This window comes from Camelus ferus, chromosome 13 (genome assembly GCF_009834535.1).
Source record: "Camelus ferus isolate YT-003-E chromosome 13, BCGSAC_Cfer_1.0, whole genome shotgun sequence".
Taxonomy (NCBI): domain Eukaryota; kingdom Metazoa; phylum Chordata; class Mammalia; order Artiodactyla; family Camelidae; genus Camelus; species Camelus ferus.
In genome coordinates this window covers 49,780,219-49,798,331 of record NC_045708.1, presented here as the reverse complement: position 1 = coordinate 49,798,331, position 18,113 = coordinate 49,780,219, and the positions used below count along the sequence as shown (strand labels likewise).

The window sequence follows — 18,113 nt, the reverse complement described above, 5'->3', positions numbered from 1 at the left end:
CAAAGGAGCCCAAATAGCCAAAACAACCTTGAAAAAGAACAAAGTTGGAGTTTTACACTTTCTGATTTAAAAACTTGCTACAAAGCTGCAGTAATCAATACACTGTTGTATTGACATAAAGACAGACATATGTATCAATGAAATAGAATACAGCCCAGAAATAACATTCACAATAAGAATGCCAAGACCATGCAATGGGGAAATGGTGTCTTTTCAACAAAGGTGTTGGGAAGACTGGTTATCTACGTGCAAAGGGATGAAGTAGGACTCTTAACACCATATATAAAAATAACTCCAAATGTATCAAAGACCTCAAGATGAGAGTTAAAATTATAGAACTCTTAGAAGAAAACATAAGGGAAAAACTTTTTGACATTGGATTTGGCAGTGATTTCTTAGATATGATACTAAAAGCATATACAACAAAAGAGAAAAATAGATGTATTGGACTATATCAAGCATTAGAGACTTCTGTGCATCAAGGAACACAACAACAGAGTGAAAAGCAACCCATGGGTTGAGGAGAAAAATAGAAAATCACATATCTGATTATAAGTTAATACTGAGAATCTACAAAGAACTGCAACTCAACAATAAACAGCCTGATTAAAAAATGGACAGAGAACTTGAATACCTTGAGTAAATATTTTTCCAAAGAAGAAATACAAATGGCTGACAGCACATGAAAAAATACTCAACATCACATCAATAATCATTAAGGAAATGTAGATCAGAACCACAATAAGACACCGCCTCACACCAATTAGGATGGCTACTGTGGGAAAAAAAACCCACCAACAATAACAGAAAATAACAATTGTTGATGAGGATATAGAGAAATCGGAACTTTGTGCACTGTTGATAAGACTGTAAAATGGCATAGCTGCTACGGAAAGAGTATTATTGTTTCTCAAAAATTTTTAAATAGAATTACCATATGATCCCACAATTCCCTTACTTGGTCTATACCCAAAAGAACTGAAAACAAAGACTTGAACAGATACTTGTACAACTGTGTTCATAGCAACGTTATTCACAGTAGCTAAAAGGTGGAAGCAACCTAAGTTTCCATCAACAGATAAATGAATAAACAAAGTGTGTGTGTGTGTGTGTCTGTCTGTCTGTCTGTCTGTATGTGTAGCTTTAAAAGGAAGGAAATTTCAATACATGCTACTACATGGATGAACCTTATGCTAAGTGAAAGAAACAAGTCACAAAGGGACAGAGTGTATTACTCTACTTATCTGAGACACCTAGATACCTCAGATTCATAGAGACAGAAAGTAGACTGATAGTCACCAGGGAAAGAGTAAAGAGGAATTACTGTTTAATGGGTTCAGAGGCTTCGTTTTTAAAGGATTCAGGGATTTCTTTTTAAAGAGTCCTGGAGATGGATGGGTGGTGATGATTGCACAACAATGTGGAAGTATTTAATGCCATTAACACTTAAGTATGGTTAAGATGATAAATGTTATGTGCATTTTACTATAATTTTTAAAAGTTAATTAGATCAATATTTCCAGCATGATGGCATGAAGAACCCCAGTGACCTAGTAAAACTGGTAAAAAATTATTTTTTAAAAATTACTACTTAATGCTTAAGGAAATGGACCTAAGGACAAACAGTAAATGAATAATCTATTAAAGAAAATCTATGAAAATTTGGTAAGGAAGGTGAGAGTCTGGGTATTTGAGCCAAGATGACTCCTTCCTTCTGCCCTCTCTCCTGAGTTCTCAGACACAGGACTTTATTTCCCAGAAGCAGGGCTTCAGTGTTTTTCATCTGTCCCTGAAATGCCTGTTGCTGAGGCTAAGTCCCAGGTAAGTGTGGTTGAGAGGTATGGAATCCTTTGTTCTGCCTAAACCCAAGTGATGAGCTGTACCTTGGCTGTGGCACACTGAGCAGACTGGGGCCCTCCCTTGGTCCGTTAGGTCTTGTTCCCTGTTAGGAGAGACGAGCTGAGAAAACCTCCTACCCTAACCCCTCCAAGAAGCACTCAACACCTGCAATGAGGTTGTCACTTAGAGAAGCTTACCATTATCTCCGCTGTCAAACTGAGATCTGGTACACAGTTTATCTGGGGGGAGAAGCAAGATGTAAAACAGTTAGCTCCTAATATTTTCCCATAAGGAGCCAACTTTATTTGCAACCAAGCTTGAAGAAGTTTAAACCTAAGAAGAATACCCTCAGAAACAGTGGAGGCTGTGGTGAAAGGCAATTGGGAGAAGATTAACTGATCTAATGAAGATACTGTAGAAGATAGCCTACACTGTAGGCTAGCTAGTTTATAGAGAAACAGGGAATATGACAGCTCCTCAGCAAGAGGCACCTTCTTGCAGTGAAAACAAGTATCAGACATTGACATCAGAAACTTCCCTGGAAGGAGCCACAATTTGTATTAGTCTATAGAGAATTTATGCCCCAAGGCATTGTTGAAAGCAATAGAGCAATCAACTGGCAATTAGTGAAGCTAACGGCTGAATGTGGCCAGGGTAAGAGTGGAAGAGAATCCTGTCAGTACTTCTGTCGTCTCAGGATGGCTCTGGGCAAACCCAAAGCTGTACCTCCCTGAGGAGCAATATTAGTGTGTTAACAGTATTGGGTGTTGGGGGAGGTGCATAGTAGTTTCCCAGGGCTATCTTAACAAAATACCACACACTGTATGACTTAGTAGAAATTTTTGTCTCACAGTTCTAGAGGCCAGAAATCTGAAATCAAGGTGTTAGCAGGGGCATGCACCCTCTGAATATGCTAGGGAAAGATCTGTTTCTCTCCTAGATTAACCCCAAACACTCCCTGGCTTGTAGATTCATCGCTCAAATCCTCTGTACATTGTGTTCTTTCCATTATCTTCATGATATTTTTCCTCTGCTGTGTCTGTGTCCAAATTTCCCCCTTTATCAGTCATATTGGATTATAGCTCACCCTAATGATCTCATCTTAACTTGGTTAAATCTGCAAGGACCCTATTTTCACAATCTGAGATACTGGGTGTTAGGACTTCAACATACCTTCTTTTGGGGGTCACAGTTCAACCTGCAATGGGAAACAAACCTCACTAAAACAATCTAGGTTATCACTAAAAATATAAAAAACCAAATAGCAATAACAAGTTCTAGAGAGTAGGGAAGTTCCAGTACCCAGAGTTGCTACAATATATTACCTAAAACCTTTGGTGTCCAACAAAAAATTGTGGAGCATGCAACCCATAGTCAAGAAACAAAGGCAACAGGAGCTGTCTGTGGGAGGAACCAGATGTCAAGTTTAACAGAAGCCATTATAAATATTTTCATGGAGTTAAAGAAACCATGCTTTAAAAAAGTAAAAGAAGGTATGACGATCATATCACATCAAATGGAGGCTATCAATAAAGAGATGCAAATTATAAAAAAGAACCAAAAGGAAATTCTGGAGTTGAAAAGCACAATAATTGAAAATTTAAAAGTTCATTAGAAGAGCCCAAAAATAGATTTTAACTGGCGGAATGAAGAATTAGCAAACTTGAAAATAGATCAATAGAGATTATTCAAGCCAAACATAGTATGGAAAAAAGAATGAAGAAAAATGAATAGAGCCTCAGAGAAATGTGGAACTCCCATCAAACACACATATATGCATATGCATAGTATATGCATAACGAGAGTAACAGAAGGAAAAGAGAAAAGAAAAGGGAAGAAATCAAGGAGATAATGGCTGAAAACGTCAAAGATTTAATGCAAAACAGTACTCTACACATCCAGGAAGCTCAGTGAACTGCAAGAATGAATGAATGCATACATATTATAGTAAAAATGCTAAAAATCAAAGAGGAGAAAATCTTAAAAGCAAGAGAGAAACAGTTTATCACTAATAAGGGTACCCTCATAAGATTAACAGGTAACTTTTCATCAGAAACAGGCCAAAAGGCAGAGGAGAGCATACTTGAAGTTATCAAAGAAAAAGATTTATAGTCAAGAATGTTACATCCAGCAGAGTTATCATTCCAAAATGAAGATGAAATGCAGATTTTCCAAGATAAACAAAAACTGAAAGAATTTATTACTTGCAGAACCACCTTACAGGAAACTAAAGGAAATTCTTCAACTTGAAGGCAAGTAACCTCAGTTGGTAATTCATATCCACATGAAAAAAGAACACTAGTAAACCTAATTATGTAATTGTAACAACACTATTAATGCATTTCCCCCTTTTTATCCTTTTATTTGAAAACCAATTATATGAAGTAATTTGTGTTGGGTGTATTATTGGATCTGTGACATATAGAAATATGTGTGTAATATATTTGACAGTAAGAACATAAAGGAGGTGGATGGGAACAAAACTGTAATGGGCTAAGGAAATAATGACAAATGGTAAAGTAATAATTATTATACTGTGTTGTTGTATTTATAACATCAATACATGTAATTTACATAAAAATAATACCACAAAAGTGGGAATAGTGAATAGAGCTATATAAAAGTAATATTTCAATATATTACTGGAATTAAGCTAATATAAATTCAAAGCTAATTTTGACAAAGATGTGTATGGTAAACCCTAGAACAACCATTTAGAAAAACCTCAAAAATATAGTGAAAAAATCATTAAACAATTAAAATGCTACCTTAGAAAATATTCACTCAATGCTGAAGAAAGTAATAAATGAGGAAGAAAGGACAAAAAAGAAATGAGACATATAGAACACATAAAGTAAGATAGCAGATGTAAATCCAACTATGTCAAGAAAATATTAAATATAGATGGGTTAAACAATCCAAACAAAGGACATAGATTGTCAGAAGGATTAAAAAAACATGATCCAATGATATGCTGTCTACAGGAGACATACTAGTTTCAATATTAGTTTCAGATGATTATCTCTTACGACTATGGAAGCAAATATCCTTAACAAAATTCTAGCAAATCAAATCTAGTAATATATAAAAAGAAGTATATACCATGAGTGTATTAGTTTGCTAAAATGGCAATAACAAAATGTCATGTGCTACATGGCTTAAACAATGGAAATTTATTTGTTCTGGGGCTATATGTCCAAGACCACAGTGCCAGCAGGTTTGGTTACATCTGAGGCATTTTTCCTTAGCTTGCAGTTATCTACTTTCTTATTGTATGCTTACATGATCTTTTCCTTGTGTGTATTCATCCCTGTTGTTTGTTTATCCTAATCTACTCTTCCTTTAAGGACACTAGTCAGATTGGATTAGGGCCCACACTAATGGTCTCATTTTAACTTAATTATCTCTTTAATGTCTCTGTCACTAAATACAGTCAAATTTAGAGATACTAGGGGTTAGGGCTTCAGCATATGAATTTTAGGCGGGGAGAGTGAGGAGAGACAATTCAACCCATAACAATTACCAAGTGGGATTTATCCCAGGGATGCAAAATTCTTTAACATCTAAAAGTCAATGTAATACATCTCATAGCAGTAGAATAAAAAGCAATGGTCATCTCAATAGATGCAGAAAAAGCACTAGTCAAAATACAACATCCTTTCATGATAGAAACACTTAACAAACTTGAAATGGAAGGAAATTTCCTCAACTTGATAACTGACATTTATGAAAAACCCACTAACATCATCTTAATCATGCAAGACTGGATGCTTTCCCTCTGAGATCAGGAGTAAGGCAAACTTTTCTTGCCGCTTGTATTTAATGTTGTATTGGAGGTTCTAGAAATGGCAATTAGGAAAAAAAGAAAAAAAAAAGGCAAACAGATTGGAAAGGAAAAAGTAAATCTCTACTTGCAAATGATACAATGTATTTAGAAACTCCTAAGAAGTCCACTAAGAATCTACTAAAACTAATGAGTGAGTTCTATTAGGTTGCAGGATATATTATCAATATACAAATAAATTGTGGTTTTTTTACATTTGCAATAAACAATTTGAAAATGAAATTGAGGAAACAGTTTCTTTCACATTAACATCAAAAACAATAAGATACTTAGAAATAAATTTAATAGTAGAAGTGAAATTTCAAGTCCTGAAAATTGTAAAGCATTGTTGAATGAAATTAAAAATGATCTAAATAAATGGGAAAACATCCAAAATTCATAGATGGGAAGACTTCCCATTGTTAAGATGATGATACTCCCCAGTCTGATACATAGATTTAACACAACTCTTATTGGAATTCTAGCAAGCTTCTTTGTGCAAATTGACAATTGATTCTAAAATTCATATGGAATTTGCAGGGAACCCAGAATAGTCAAAGTAATCTTGAGAAAGAAGAATAAAGAAGGCAGACTCACTTCCCAATTTCAAAATTTACTACAAAGCAATAGAATCAAGATAGTGTAGTATTGATTGGCACAAGGATAGACATACAGATCAATGGAATAGAACTGAGTGTCCAGAAATAAACCCATATATCTATGGTCAGTTGATTTTTTGATAAGGGTACCATGACCATTTAATAGAGAAAGGATGGTCTTCAGTAAATGGTGCTGGGATAAGTATAGCCACATGCAAAAGAATGAAGTTAGACCCCTACCTCACACCAAATGAAAAATTAATTCAACATGAATCAAAGACCTATATGTAAAAGCTAAAACTAAACAACTCTTAGAAGAAAACACAGGGGTAAATCTTAATGACCTTGAATTTGGCAAAGGATTCACAGACATGGCACCAAAAATAGGAACAACAACAACAAAAAGATGAATTGGACTTAACCAAAATTAAAAATATTTATGCTTCAAGGGACATAATCAAGAAAAGAAAAAGTCAACCCACAGAATAGGAGACAATATTTGTGAACCATATATCTGTTAAGGGATTTGTATCTGGAATATATAAAGAAGTCTTTAAATTTGATAATAAAAGGACAAATAACCCATTAGAAATTGGGCAAGGAATTTGAATACTTATTTCTCCAAAGAAGATACACAAATGGTCAAAAAGTACATGGAAAGATACTTGAGATCCTTAGTTATCAGAGGGATGCAAATCAAAAACCACAAAGAAATATTTACTTAATACTCACTAGGATGGCTAGGATCAGAAAGTCAGATAACAAGAGTTGGCAAGGATATCAAGAAATCAGAACCTTTGTACAACACTGATGGGAATGTAAAATGGTCCTACCATTTTGGAACTTTGGAAAACAGTCTGGTATTTCCTCAGAAGTTTAAACATAGTGTTACCACATGACCCAGCAATTCCACTTCTAGATATGTATATCCAAGAGAAACTGATATATTCATAATAGCTAAAAAGTGGAAACAATCCAAATGTCTATCAGTGGACAAATGGCTAAATAAAATGTAGTATATCCATACAATAGAACATTATTCAACCACAAAAAGGAGTGAAGTACTGATACATGTAACAACGTGGATGAATCTTGTAACCATTATGCTAAATGAAAGAAGCTAATCACAAAATACCACACGCTATATGATTCCACTCACTTGAAAGTCCGGAATAGGGAAATCTATAGAAACATGAAATATATTAATGGTTGCCTAGAGCTGGAAGGGAGACGAGGGTTAAGGGATCATAGTTAAAGGATACAGAGTTTCTTATTGAGGTATAAAAAAGTTCTAAAATTAACTCATATCTGTGGATACATTAAAAACTGCTGAATTGTACACTTTAAAAGCTATTTTAAAAGGTAGTTATTGGGGGTTGTATAGTTCAGTGGTAGAGAACGTGCTTAGCATGCACAGGGTCCTGAATTCAATCCCCAGTATCTCCACTAAAAAGAAGAAGATAATTATTGCATACTGTGTGTCACTTTATTCCAATTTTAAATTTTGAAAAATTTGAAAATTAATATAAAATGGAAAAATTCTTTAAAAACTTACATTTTACCAAGAGAAACAAAAATTGAAAATTAAAATCGATTAAGTCAATTAATGTAATTTTAAATCTTCCTTTGAAGATAATTCCAGGCCCAGATGACTAGTGATATATACCAAACATATATGAACAAAAATAGAACAAGTAAAGTGGGTATACTCCAAAACTCATTTTTTCAGGCTGAAATTATCTTGATAACAAAGTCTGACTACAACTGTATGAGAAAAAAAAATTACAAGTCATTCTTGCAAACACAGATGGAAAAATCCTCAATAAAATATTAACAAAATTCAATAACAAGAAAAAGACGATACATCATGAGGAATCTTGAATTTGTACCAAGAAATTAAGACTGGTTTAACATTCAAAACTCCATCATTGTAATTCATCACATTAACAGCTTAAAGGAAAATAATCATGTGATCATCTCAATACAGATAGAAGTATCTGGTAAGATTAAAAATCCATTCATGATTAAAAAGATTCTTATGAAACTATGAATCACAAGGAATTTCCTTAATCTGATTTAGTATCTGTAAAATCCTACAGCAATGATTAATCATATTTAATGATAAAGCATTTCAAAGAAAGATCCACTTCTGTCCAACACTTAGAAGTCTTAGCCAGTTCAGTTGATAAGTAAAGGAAATGATAAGTATAGAATTGGAAAGGAAGAAACAATATGTTGAATATTTGTAGATGACACAATTTTCTGCATACAAAATTAAGAATCACCTATTAATAATTATCAAATTAATAAGAGTTTGGCAAGGTTACTGGATATCAAATTAAAAAACCTCAAAGCAATTGTATATTTGTATACCAGCAACACTTCAAAAATTATATATTTTTAATGATGCCATTTATAATAGCACTAAAGTATATTAAGTACTTGTGGATAAATATAACAAAGATGCACACAACTATATTTTAAAAACTATAAAATTTTACTGGGAGACATTAAAGAAGATCCAAACAAATGGAGAGATAGAATATGTTTACGCACAGAAAGAGTCAATATTATAAGCATATCAATGATACCCAAATTTTTACTTATAGATTCTTTGAAATTTCAGTCAAAATCACAGAAGTTTTTCTTTGTTTTTGTTATATTCAGATGGAATAAAAATGTATTGGCTTCCTTCTTCATACTATACAAAAAACTCAATTCCAGGTATATTATAAATCCAAACATGAAAAGCAACAGATAGAAAAACATCTTCATAATTTCAGGATTGGGAATGGTTTCTTGAATGAGGCATCCAAAGCATAAACCATAAAGGAAAACATGATAAATTTGGCTATGTTAAATGAAGAACTTCTGTTCATTAAAAGATACCACGAGGAAAATGAAGCTAGAGTGAAAGAAGACATTTGCAGCATATAAAACTGAAAGGATTCATATATAGAATATTTAATGACCTCTATTATCAATTAAAAAAAAGAGACAAAACTCAATAAAACATAGTGTGCATAAGACTTGTATTTTTCCTCCAAAATAGGAAGTTAAGATGGGAATAGGCATATGAAAACAAGTTCAACTTTATAAAAATTAAAGTCAAAATGAGATACCCATATGCCCATACCCATAGTGTCTTAAATTTATAAATCTAACAGTGCTGGTTGTTGATGAGAGTGTAGAGTAACAGCAGCTGTCACAATGCTGATAATCATTGACATTTTTACAACCAACTTGGAAACAGTTTGGTGTTGTCTAATCATGTTGACTGATCAATTCCACATCTACATGTCCCCTACAGAAATGCATTCTCATGTGTAACAGTACTCTTTTACATCAGTGTTTATTGAAACAGTTTTCATCATGGCCAAAAACTGGAAATAACTCAACGTCTATTAAAAGTAAAATGGATAAATAAAATGTGATACAGTAATCCAGCAGAGCACTTTACAATCACCAATAAATGAATGAACTATTATACATACAACAACATGGAAAAATATAAAAACATATTGCTGAACAAAAGATGTCAGATATGTCAGTCATAATATATGACTATGTAAATTTAAAAACAGGCAAAACTAAATTGTATTGACAAACATGGCAAATACTAAGCGCTAACCAAAATCCGAAGCAACCAGAACTCTCATACATTGTTGGTGGGAAACACTTGGGGAAACTTTTTGGCAGTATCTGTTAAATGTGAACATATAAATGATCCATTATCCAGGAATTCCACTTAGGTATACACCCAACATAAATTCATACAGTACAGTCAGCAAAATACATATACAACTGTATTCATACTGTCACCATTTGTTCTAGCCAAACAATTGGAATTACAGAAACATCCATGAGCAATAAAATACATAAATAAAATTGTGATATAGTCACACGGTGGAATAGTGTACAATAGTGAAAATTAAACATCTGCAACTATGCTTAACAATATGAAAGGATCTCACAAATATAATGTTGAACAAAAGAAGCCAGATACCAGAGTACATGCTTCATGATCTATAAAGTTCAAAACAGGCAAAACTAATCCATGGAGTCAGGATACTCATTAGCTTTGATGGGAGATAGTGACTCTCATGTAAGGAACTTGAGAGGCTGGTAATTTTCTCTTTCTAAATCTGATTGCCAGGTACCTGGGTGTCTTCCGTTTGTGAAAATTCATTAAGCTGTACATTTATATGTGCACATCTCAGTATATACATATATTTTTACTTCAGTACAAGTTATAGAGAGTAAATGCTATTCTTTAGGAATGCAAACTAATAAAACTATTAAAAAAAAAAAGAAGAAAGAAAATGATTACCAAAATCAAGTTAATGCTGTTCATTGGAGAGGAGGGCGAGGCTGTAACCCAGAAGAGGCAAGAGTGAGGGGAGCTCTTTGTAATCCAGAAGGGGCAAAGTCTGGAGGTTTATCAGTGTTCCAGTTTTCACTTTAGTTTTGATTATGAGAACATTTGCTTTATGTTATTTAACCATATGTTTATATTTTAATTTCATTTCTATATGTATTAAATTTCATAATTTAAAAGATTAAAAGTTAGCCAAAAACAAATAAGCCAAGATATGTAATGACTTGAGTAATGTTTATTATAAAATGTTAAATGGAAAATAGTGGGTTTTTTACAGCTTATACATAAGAAATAAATATACCAAAATATTAGCAATCTAAATAAATTATCTTTCTCCCTTTTTGAATTTTCTCAAAATTAATATGTATAACTTGTGTGGAGGTAAAACATGAATAAGACTTTTTAAAAAATGTAACAATGAAGAAACATTTTAAGCATGAAATCTTTTATCATTCAGTTTTTCATGTTTAGCGTATCTTACAAACATTATCTTTTGTCTACTACATTCATTTCTGTTTTCTAGGACCCATTATTCAGAAACCCATCTTTTTTACTTATTTTAAGTAACCATTTTCTACAGGTGATTGATGCACATGGAGTTGATGTCACTCCCAGACCTCTTCACCATCCGGATCCACATACTGGTGCAGCAAAGCCAAATAAACTGTTGACATCCCAGGAAGGATCCTATACATCAGACTTTATAGCTTCCTATAGCCTGTATCAGAATACAATAAATCCAAGTATGTTAGGGCAGTTTACAAGGTAGAGTACAATATTCTAGAGTTCTTTTTTGTATCTTACGTATTTTCTTTTCATTTAAGTTGCACGTGTGTAACTTAGGGGTCTGTTGTCTCCAGTCCCCCAGCCCCACTCTCATCTTAGTGTGCCATTCTGTGTTCCTCTCATGTTTTAAATAGATGCAGAACTTTGCATATCTTAAGAGTTCCCCTGTGCTTACACCAAAACACTTGTGAAAAAATATATTGATTTTACTCAAGGTTTCCTAAAGAACCAAAAGATGGTGCCTAGCATTACAGACATATTTCTTCAGTTTTCTTCAGTTTATTTTATGCTGCATGTTAGGGGAAGGAGTGGCTTTTCTTTTTTACCCCTATTCTTCCATACAAATCTTTGTTCTCCTAAGGTTTGATTTCTCTCTTGTGATACAACTTTTTTTGTAAATAACATATTCTGCATTTATTATGTAGATACTTATATGATGAAAACGTGCAGTGCTTGCCATAGAAAAGCTCAGTCTTTGCAATAATAAAACAGTGCTCCTAAAACAATCTAAAGCTTATGGGAAGATATTTGAGTGTGTAATTTTCACTCTGACAAATTTAAAGTTCCAGGTGTTAACTAAGCATGAAATTTTAGGAGAAAATATGCTGGTCTAGAGTCTGCCTCCAAATTTGCATACAGAAGTTGGGGGAGTTCTCTGAAAAACAAAGCATATGCCAGTAAAGTGAACCCCACCTTTTGGAGGACGGTTGGAACCATAAATAGAAAGGGGAAAAAAAGTGTGTAATATCATGAAATAATGTATGTTTAAGGAAGTTATTTTTTGAGTCTTCAGTGTATTGATTTCCCATCAAGTATATAGATTTTATTTTAATTAAGTCTTGAGAGGACCTTTATCAAACTGAATAAATTGCATTTAAAATGAGATGTGAATAATGAGCAGAAACCTGGCGAAAAATGAAAGGAAGAATGCTCCAGGCGGAGGCCTTGAGATAACAGAGCTCTACAGGACTGAGGAACTTGGGGGGAAAAAAAAAAGGAAAAGGAATAGTGATAATGAAGTTAAGATGGAGAGTCTGGATAGGTAGGCTGTATTTTGGATTTTTATCCTAGCATACTGCTGGGAATCCACTGAAGGACTGTAGGCATAGGTCTGACATGTCTTATCTCTAAAATATATTTTAAATGACTTTTAACTCAAGGAACATTAAAAATCAACTTAATATTTAAAAAAAACTTATTTTTATCAATTTTGCTCATATTATTACAGTATATTTGATTTCTAAATCTGATAGTTTTTCATTTAAACATTTAATTTCCCATGAGGACATCTAAATAAATAAATAATGTTATTCATTTTTAAAGGTCAGTTTTAGGAAGCAGTACAGTTTCTAAGTCAAGTGTATCCACTACTGAATCAATGGCAGAAGACCTAGAAGAACCATCCTATAAACGGGAAAGATTGTACAGTTTTACAGGTAATGAAAGTACAATCATTTAAGTAACAGTTCATTATTTCTTTAGCAAATATGTTCATTATTTTGGGGGTACTTGAGATAGAAAAATTATGATAATCATTCCTAAATGCTGGCCTGTGAAGTAGCTATGTGAGAATTACCAGGGTAGTGTTTATTATATATTTAAAAAATTCTCAAAGTGACTCCTTTGCAACACCAGCCTCAAGAATTGCAGGCCCGATTTTAAAAGAGCTCAGCTTCTAACTCAGGAGACAGATAATTCTGATACACTGTAATCAATGCCATAATAAGACATATGCAGAATGTGATGGGGGCACTTAAAAAGAAAAGATTAACTACTTTGAGGTGGAAAAAAAAAAGACTGTTCATGGAGAATATTGTTGACTTTTAAATTGGGTTTTTGAAGATGATTAGTGATTTGTCAGGAGAACAAATAGGAGAGGCCCGTTCTAGGCAGAGGATAAAACATGAGATAATGCAAAGGATTATACAAGTGAAGGTAAAAGAATGAGGACGTAATGGTTGATCAGAAGTGCTGGGAGAAGTGGGTACTTAACTTCAGGGTAATTTGCATTGGAGTGCAGTAAGGTTGTCTTTTCCTCTAAGATGATAATGGAGGATTAGTGAAATTATTAACAAGGTTAGAAAAGTGCTTGGCGAACTTTTCTTTTTGATGTTAGCATATGTGACAGAATGCCTCTGACAAGTAACAGAATACCCAACTGCTATTAGCTTAAACAAATAAAGACTTATTTTTCCCACATTAAAAGAAGTTAAAGCTAGATAGCTTTTGGCTTTCCTTTTGTGGCTTAATTGTGTCAAAGTCTGGATTGGCAGCTCTGCTATTCTCTTCTTAAGCCTTTTCTTCCCTTTTTTTGCCTCATGGTCTCAAAATACCTGCCCCGGCTCTAGGTATTATATCCACATTAAAGGCAGAAAGATGAAGAAAGACCTTCTTTGCAGCACCAGTCACATCTCCCTCATTTGGGAGGAAAATAACAGTTTTCCCAGAAGCCACTTTCCTGTATATTTCTGCTTTTATCTCACTGGCCAGACTGTGTCACATCGCCACCATTAGCTTCCAGAGAGGCTAGGAAAGCCAAAGACTGATTTCCCAGCCTCTAGTAACAGAAAGAAGCAAGGGAAGGAAAAAAGGCTTTAAACAGGCAATTAGTAATGTCTGTTGTAGGAAGAAGCCCATCCTCTCAGAGGCGGACAAAGGGAATTGAATTATTGTCCTAACCTCCAGCAGTCTCTATGTATATTCTTGCCATTCTCCAGTTTGGTTTTCCAGGCTGTATCCAGAATGATCTTTTTAAGAACACAATCTAATCACATTCTCCCTGCTTAAAACACCTTCAAATGGATTTGCATTGTTCTTAAGATAAAAACAAATAATCTTTATGTAATGATTTGCTTTGAGGTCTTCCTCTAATTGTTTATATCAAAAACAAACAAGCAAACAAACAGAAGTAACAAAATTTCATCTTCAGAAGCCTTGAAGAATAATATAGATGTTTCTGTCATCTTGGCCAGGTGCAGGTGAATTCTAACTACAAAGTCATTCTCTGAAATGAATCACACCTGAACAGTTCTACTTCTACCACCTGGCCACTCTTTTAGACTCGAGAAATATTTCTCAATCTTGAATGCACACTGATATCATCTAGTATATCTCTAAAATTTCCCACACTCAAACTTACTCCAGGCCAATTGTATTGAAGTCTCTGGCAGTAGGGTTTAGGCATAAATAGTGGTGTGCTGGCAAATGTAAAACTACTCAGAGGTAGGAGAAGTCCTGATGTGTAATGTTAACCAATTTCCATGGTTTAAGTACTTTCACTTCACTCAACACCACCAGCAGATTTTAAGCTACCAACATGAAATTTCTGAATGGGAAGTTTAGAAGAAATGCTTAGTAGAACATCATTATTTAGTGTTTTTACCATAAGATATAAATAACTGCAAGAGCTTAGGGAATAGTAAAATTTAATAATGTAGGAAGTGATAAGTGGTTATTATCTTTGTTTTTAATATTTATTTAATTGTAAGCTTATATAATTTAATTTTGAACAATGATTGTATTTAACAATTAGCTCACAAAATTCCTGATAATTTAGTAATGGCCCCTTGCAAGCTTGTGCAGGCCAGCTGTAACACACTTCTGAATATAAATATATTTAAAATTTTCCCACATGATTCGAATGTGTAACAGTTTCTAATTTAGTATTAAAAATATTGATGTCTAGATCACATGTCTAGAATTCTGATTCAGTTATTTTGGAATGAAGCCTGAACATCAAGATTTTTAAAAGCTTCCCATGTGATAAGAAATGTACAGTAGATTTTTTAAAATGGTGAAACTATTCCATACAATATTGTAGTGGTGGACACATAACATTATGCTTTTATCAAAATCTATAGAAGCTTACAGCACAAAAAGTAAACCGTAATATACTACATTTTTTAAAAAACACAGTTAAGAGATCAGAGGACCCTTGAATGAAATACAGACTGTGACATAAGAATCTAACTGCTTTACAAATGTATGATGTAACTTCCCTGAGAGAGTGGGGGTGGGAGAGGAGGTGTAGACCTAAAAAATGTTGAAACTGAGTGGAAACTGTAAAATTAAAAACACTGGAACTGCACATAACCACTGTATTCTAGTTGATTTTCAATGGAAGTATTCAATTTCAATTTTCATTGGGAGTGTAGGTTAACAACTCTGAACCACTGAACAGGTATACTAGGATTTTACATGTAAATAAATGGAAGGCAGATGGTAAGAATCAGATTTCTCACTGTCATTGGAGTGGGAGACTGCAGACAAACGAGGGAGGAAGGTTAGAACTATCTATGTGGTATTGGATGAGAATCAGAAACATTAATACAAACTCATGTTTAGCTTAATATAGGTACAGATTAATACATATAGATATAGATATATACGTGTATATGGGTTACTATAGACACAAATATTTCTTAGCTCTGTCTGCTAAGCAAGCCTAGAAAAATGACATCCCAGTAGAAACAAGCATATACAGTGCCCAAATCTTGGTTTCTAATACCATTCTCCAATAAAAGGAACCAGGGATCTTTGGAGAAAGGACTGATTCTAGACTGGAGCAGAGAATATATAAGGTGAATCAGAAAGTAAACAAGTACCAAGGAAAATACCTCTAAATTGAACAAACTAAAAATGGCAGGGGTATGGGAAAGGGACACCTCAGCCAATAGAAAGAGGTTGCAATGGTCAAAGCAGGAACAATTTCAACAACAAAATACATAGTTTAATATTGGATTATAACCCAAAGTAAATATTCATGATTCCATGATGATATGAATAAATGATTGAATAAATAAATTAATAGGGGAGTACAGACAAATCTTCTATACAAAAGAATTCCAAATAATTTATGTAGGTATTCCTCCCTCAAGAAGTTGGAACTTAATTCCCTATCTGTTTTAAGTGTGGACTTTGCATGTTGACTTCCTTCTAAAGAGTACTGGATGTAGAGAGGGAGGTGAAGAGTAACTTCAGAGCAGGGAAACCTGACAAACTCTAGCTCAAGGTCAAGGTGAACATCATCAGTAGTAAGTCACGTTGATAGCATGTACCCTTGATATGATATGGTGAGAATGACACTACCTCTGTAGTCTTCCTTCCAGAAATCCTTAAACCCTGTCTAACATCAGACAAACCAACTGAAGGACATCCTACAAAATACATGACCAGTACTCCTCAAAACTCAAGGTCATCAAAACAAGGGAAGTCTGAGAAATTGTCCGAGTCTAGGGAAGCCTAATGTGACATGATGACTTAATGCGATATATACTGCATGAAATCCTGGAAAAGAAGAAAGATGTTAGTTAAAAACTAAGGAAATTGGGATAAAGTACTGACTTTTGATAATAATGAAGCATCAATATTGATTTATTTGTTGTGATAAATGTACCATGGTAATGTTAGCAAAAGTAAAAACTGGGTAGGGTATGCAGGAACTCTTTGTAAGATTCTTGCAAATTTTCTGTATATGTAAAGCTGTTCTATAATTAAAATTTATTAAATATAAAAAAAAGTCTAGGGGTGAATCCCAGCCCTCCAGGTGATTCTGTTGCATGCTGAAGTTTGAGAATCATTGCTGACCTGTATACCTTGCCATGGCTCTTTATTTCCCACACCCTGAAACTCCATCCTCAGTGAAATTTGTCCTAAGGACAAGCAAAAGAACAAAAAGTTGTTATAGATATAGACTAGAAATTAACTTCAGGGCCCAGAGAAGGATTGCATACTATCCACAAAATACACTTGCCCTTATTCCTCTTGAGTGGTATCAACAGTCACTCACCCCAGTCTCCCTATTAATATTATGGGACAGATGTAATGGGATGCCCTTGGAGTTATGACTACACATTTGAGATTGGGGTAGGATTGACCTTTCAGTAACAGAGACTGTTTCTGGGCCATAGGATCCAGTTTGACTTCAGAGGGATTAAATAGACTGCATCTCAAAAGATGGCCTATTCCTTGACCATATAAGGCCACCTGCAACGGATGACTCATCATGATATTTTGGCAAAATGAAAATTAAAAATAGCAATTAGTAAATGATTTTTATTAAGTCATGTATTTTAGATTTACGAGTTATGAGGTCAACACCTGGAAAAACTGTAACAAAAGAAGACCTGGAGAAGACGATAGAGATAATACTAACAGAGACAGAAACAATGAGATTTTTTAACCTACCAACAGTCATGGTTTCTGTAGAATCTGAAGAAGCTGAGAAACTAAGGTATGTATGGCTCAATTGTTTATATTGCTTTTACAATTTAAATGCTAAGTCAGAAGTTCTTATCCTTGTTTTGTCTTTGGGGATTTCTGGAAAAACACTGGTGGTGTATGTGCCTGGTGAAATTATATATAAAGTTATACATGTGCCCCGTGAAATTACAGGTAAGGTGTTTATGTTGTATGCTCTTTCTAGAGGAGGAACCCATAGCTTTTCCATATTCTTTTAAAAAGTAGGTGAGTGACTATGTCAAATAACAAGAGAATGAAAGGAAGCTTCCAAGTCTTAAAATAGGTTTTAATGAATCTTTTCCTTTATGCATATATAAATTATTTTCAATTAAAAAAGAAATGACTGCTATTTTTATATTCAAAACTTAAGAAGGGAAAATATATTATGGGGAAATAACTGAATTTACTATATTAGAGTAGATTTTGTTTTTCTTTATTGATGAATATA

The 18,113-nt window shown here is 33.8% G+C and overlaps 1 protein-coding gene across 3 annotated transcripts in view; it reads left to right on the top strand.

Annotated features, from left to right (window-relative positions):
• The window catches only part of WDR78 (WD repeat domain 78), a 78,490-nt gene that overhangs the window by 13,251 nt on the left and 47,126 nt on the right, over window positions 1-18,113 (top strand). For all 3 annotated transcript variants that reach the window (XM_032494528.1, XM_014564595.2, XM_032494529.1), the window contains exons 3-5: window positions 11,220-11,404; window positions 12,749-12,861; window positions 17,501-17,657. In XM_032494528.1, coding sequence (XP_032350419.1) covers window positions 11,220-11,404; window positions 12,749-12,861; window positions 17,501-17,657 — 455 coding nt within the window. The remainder of the gene's footprint in view (window positions 1-11,219; window positions 11,405-12,748; window positions 12,862-17,500; window positions 17,658-18,113) is intronic.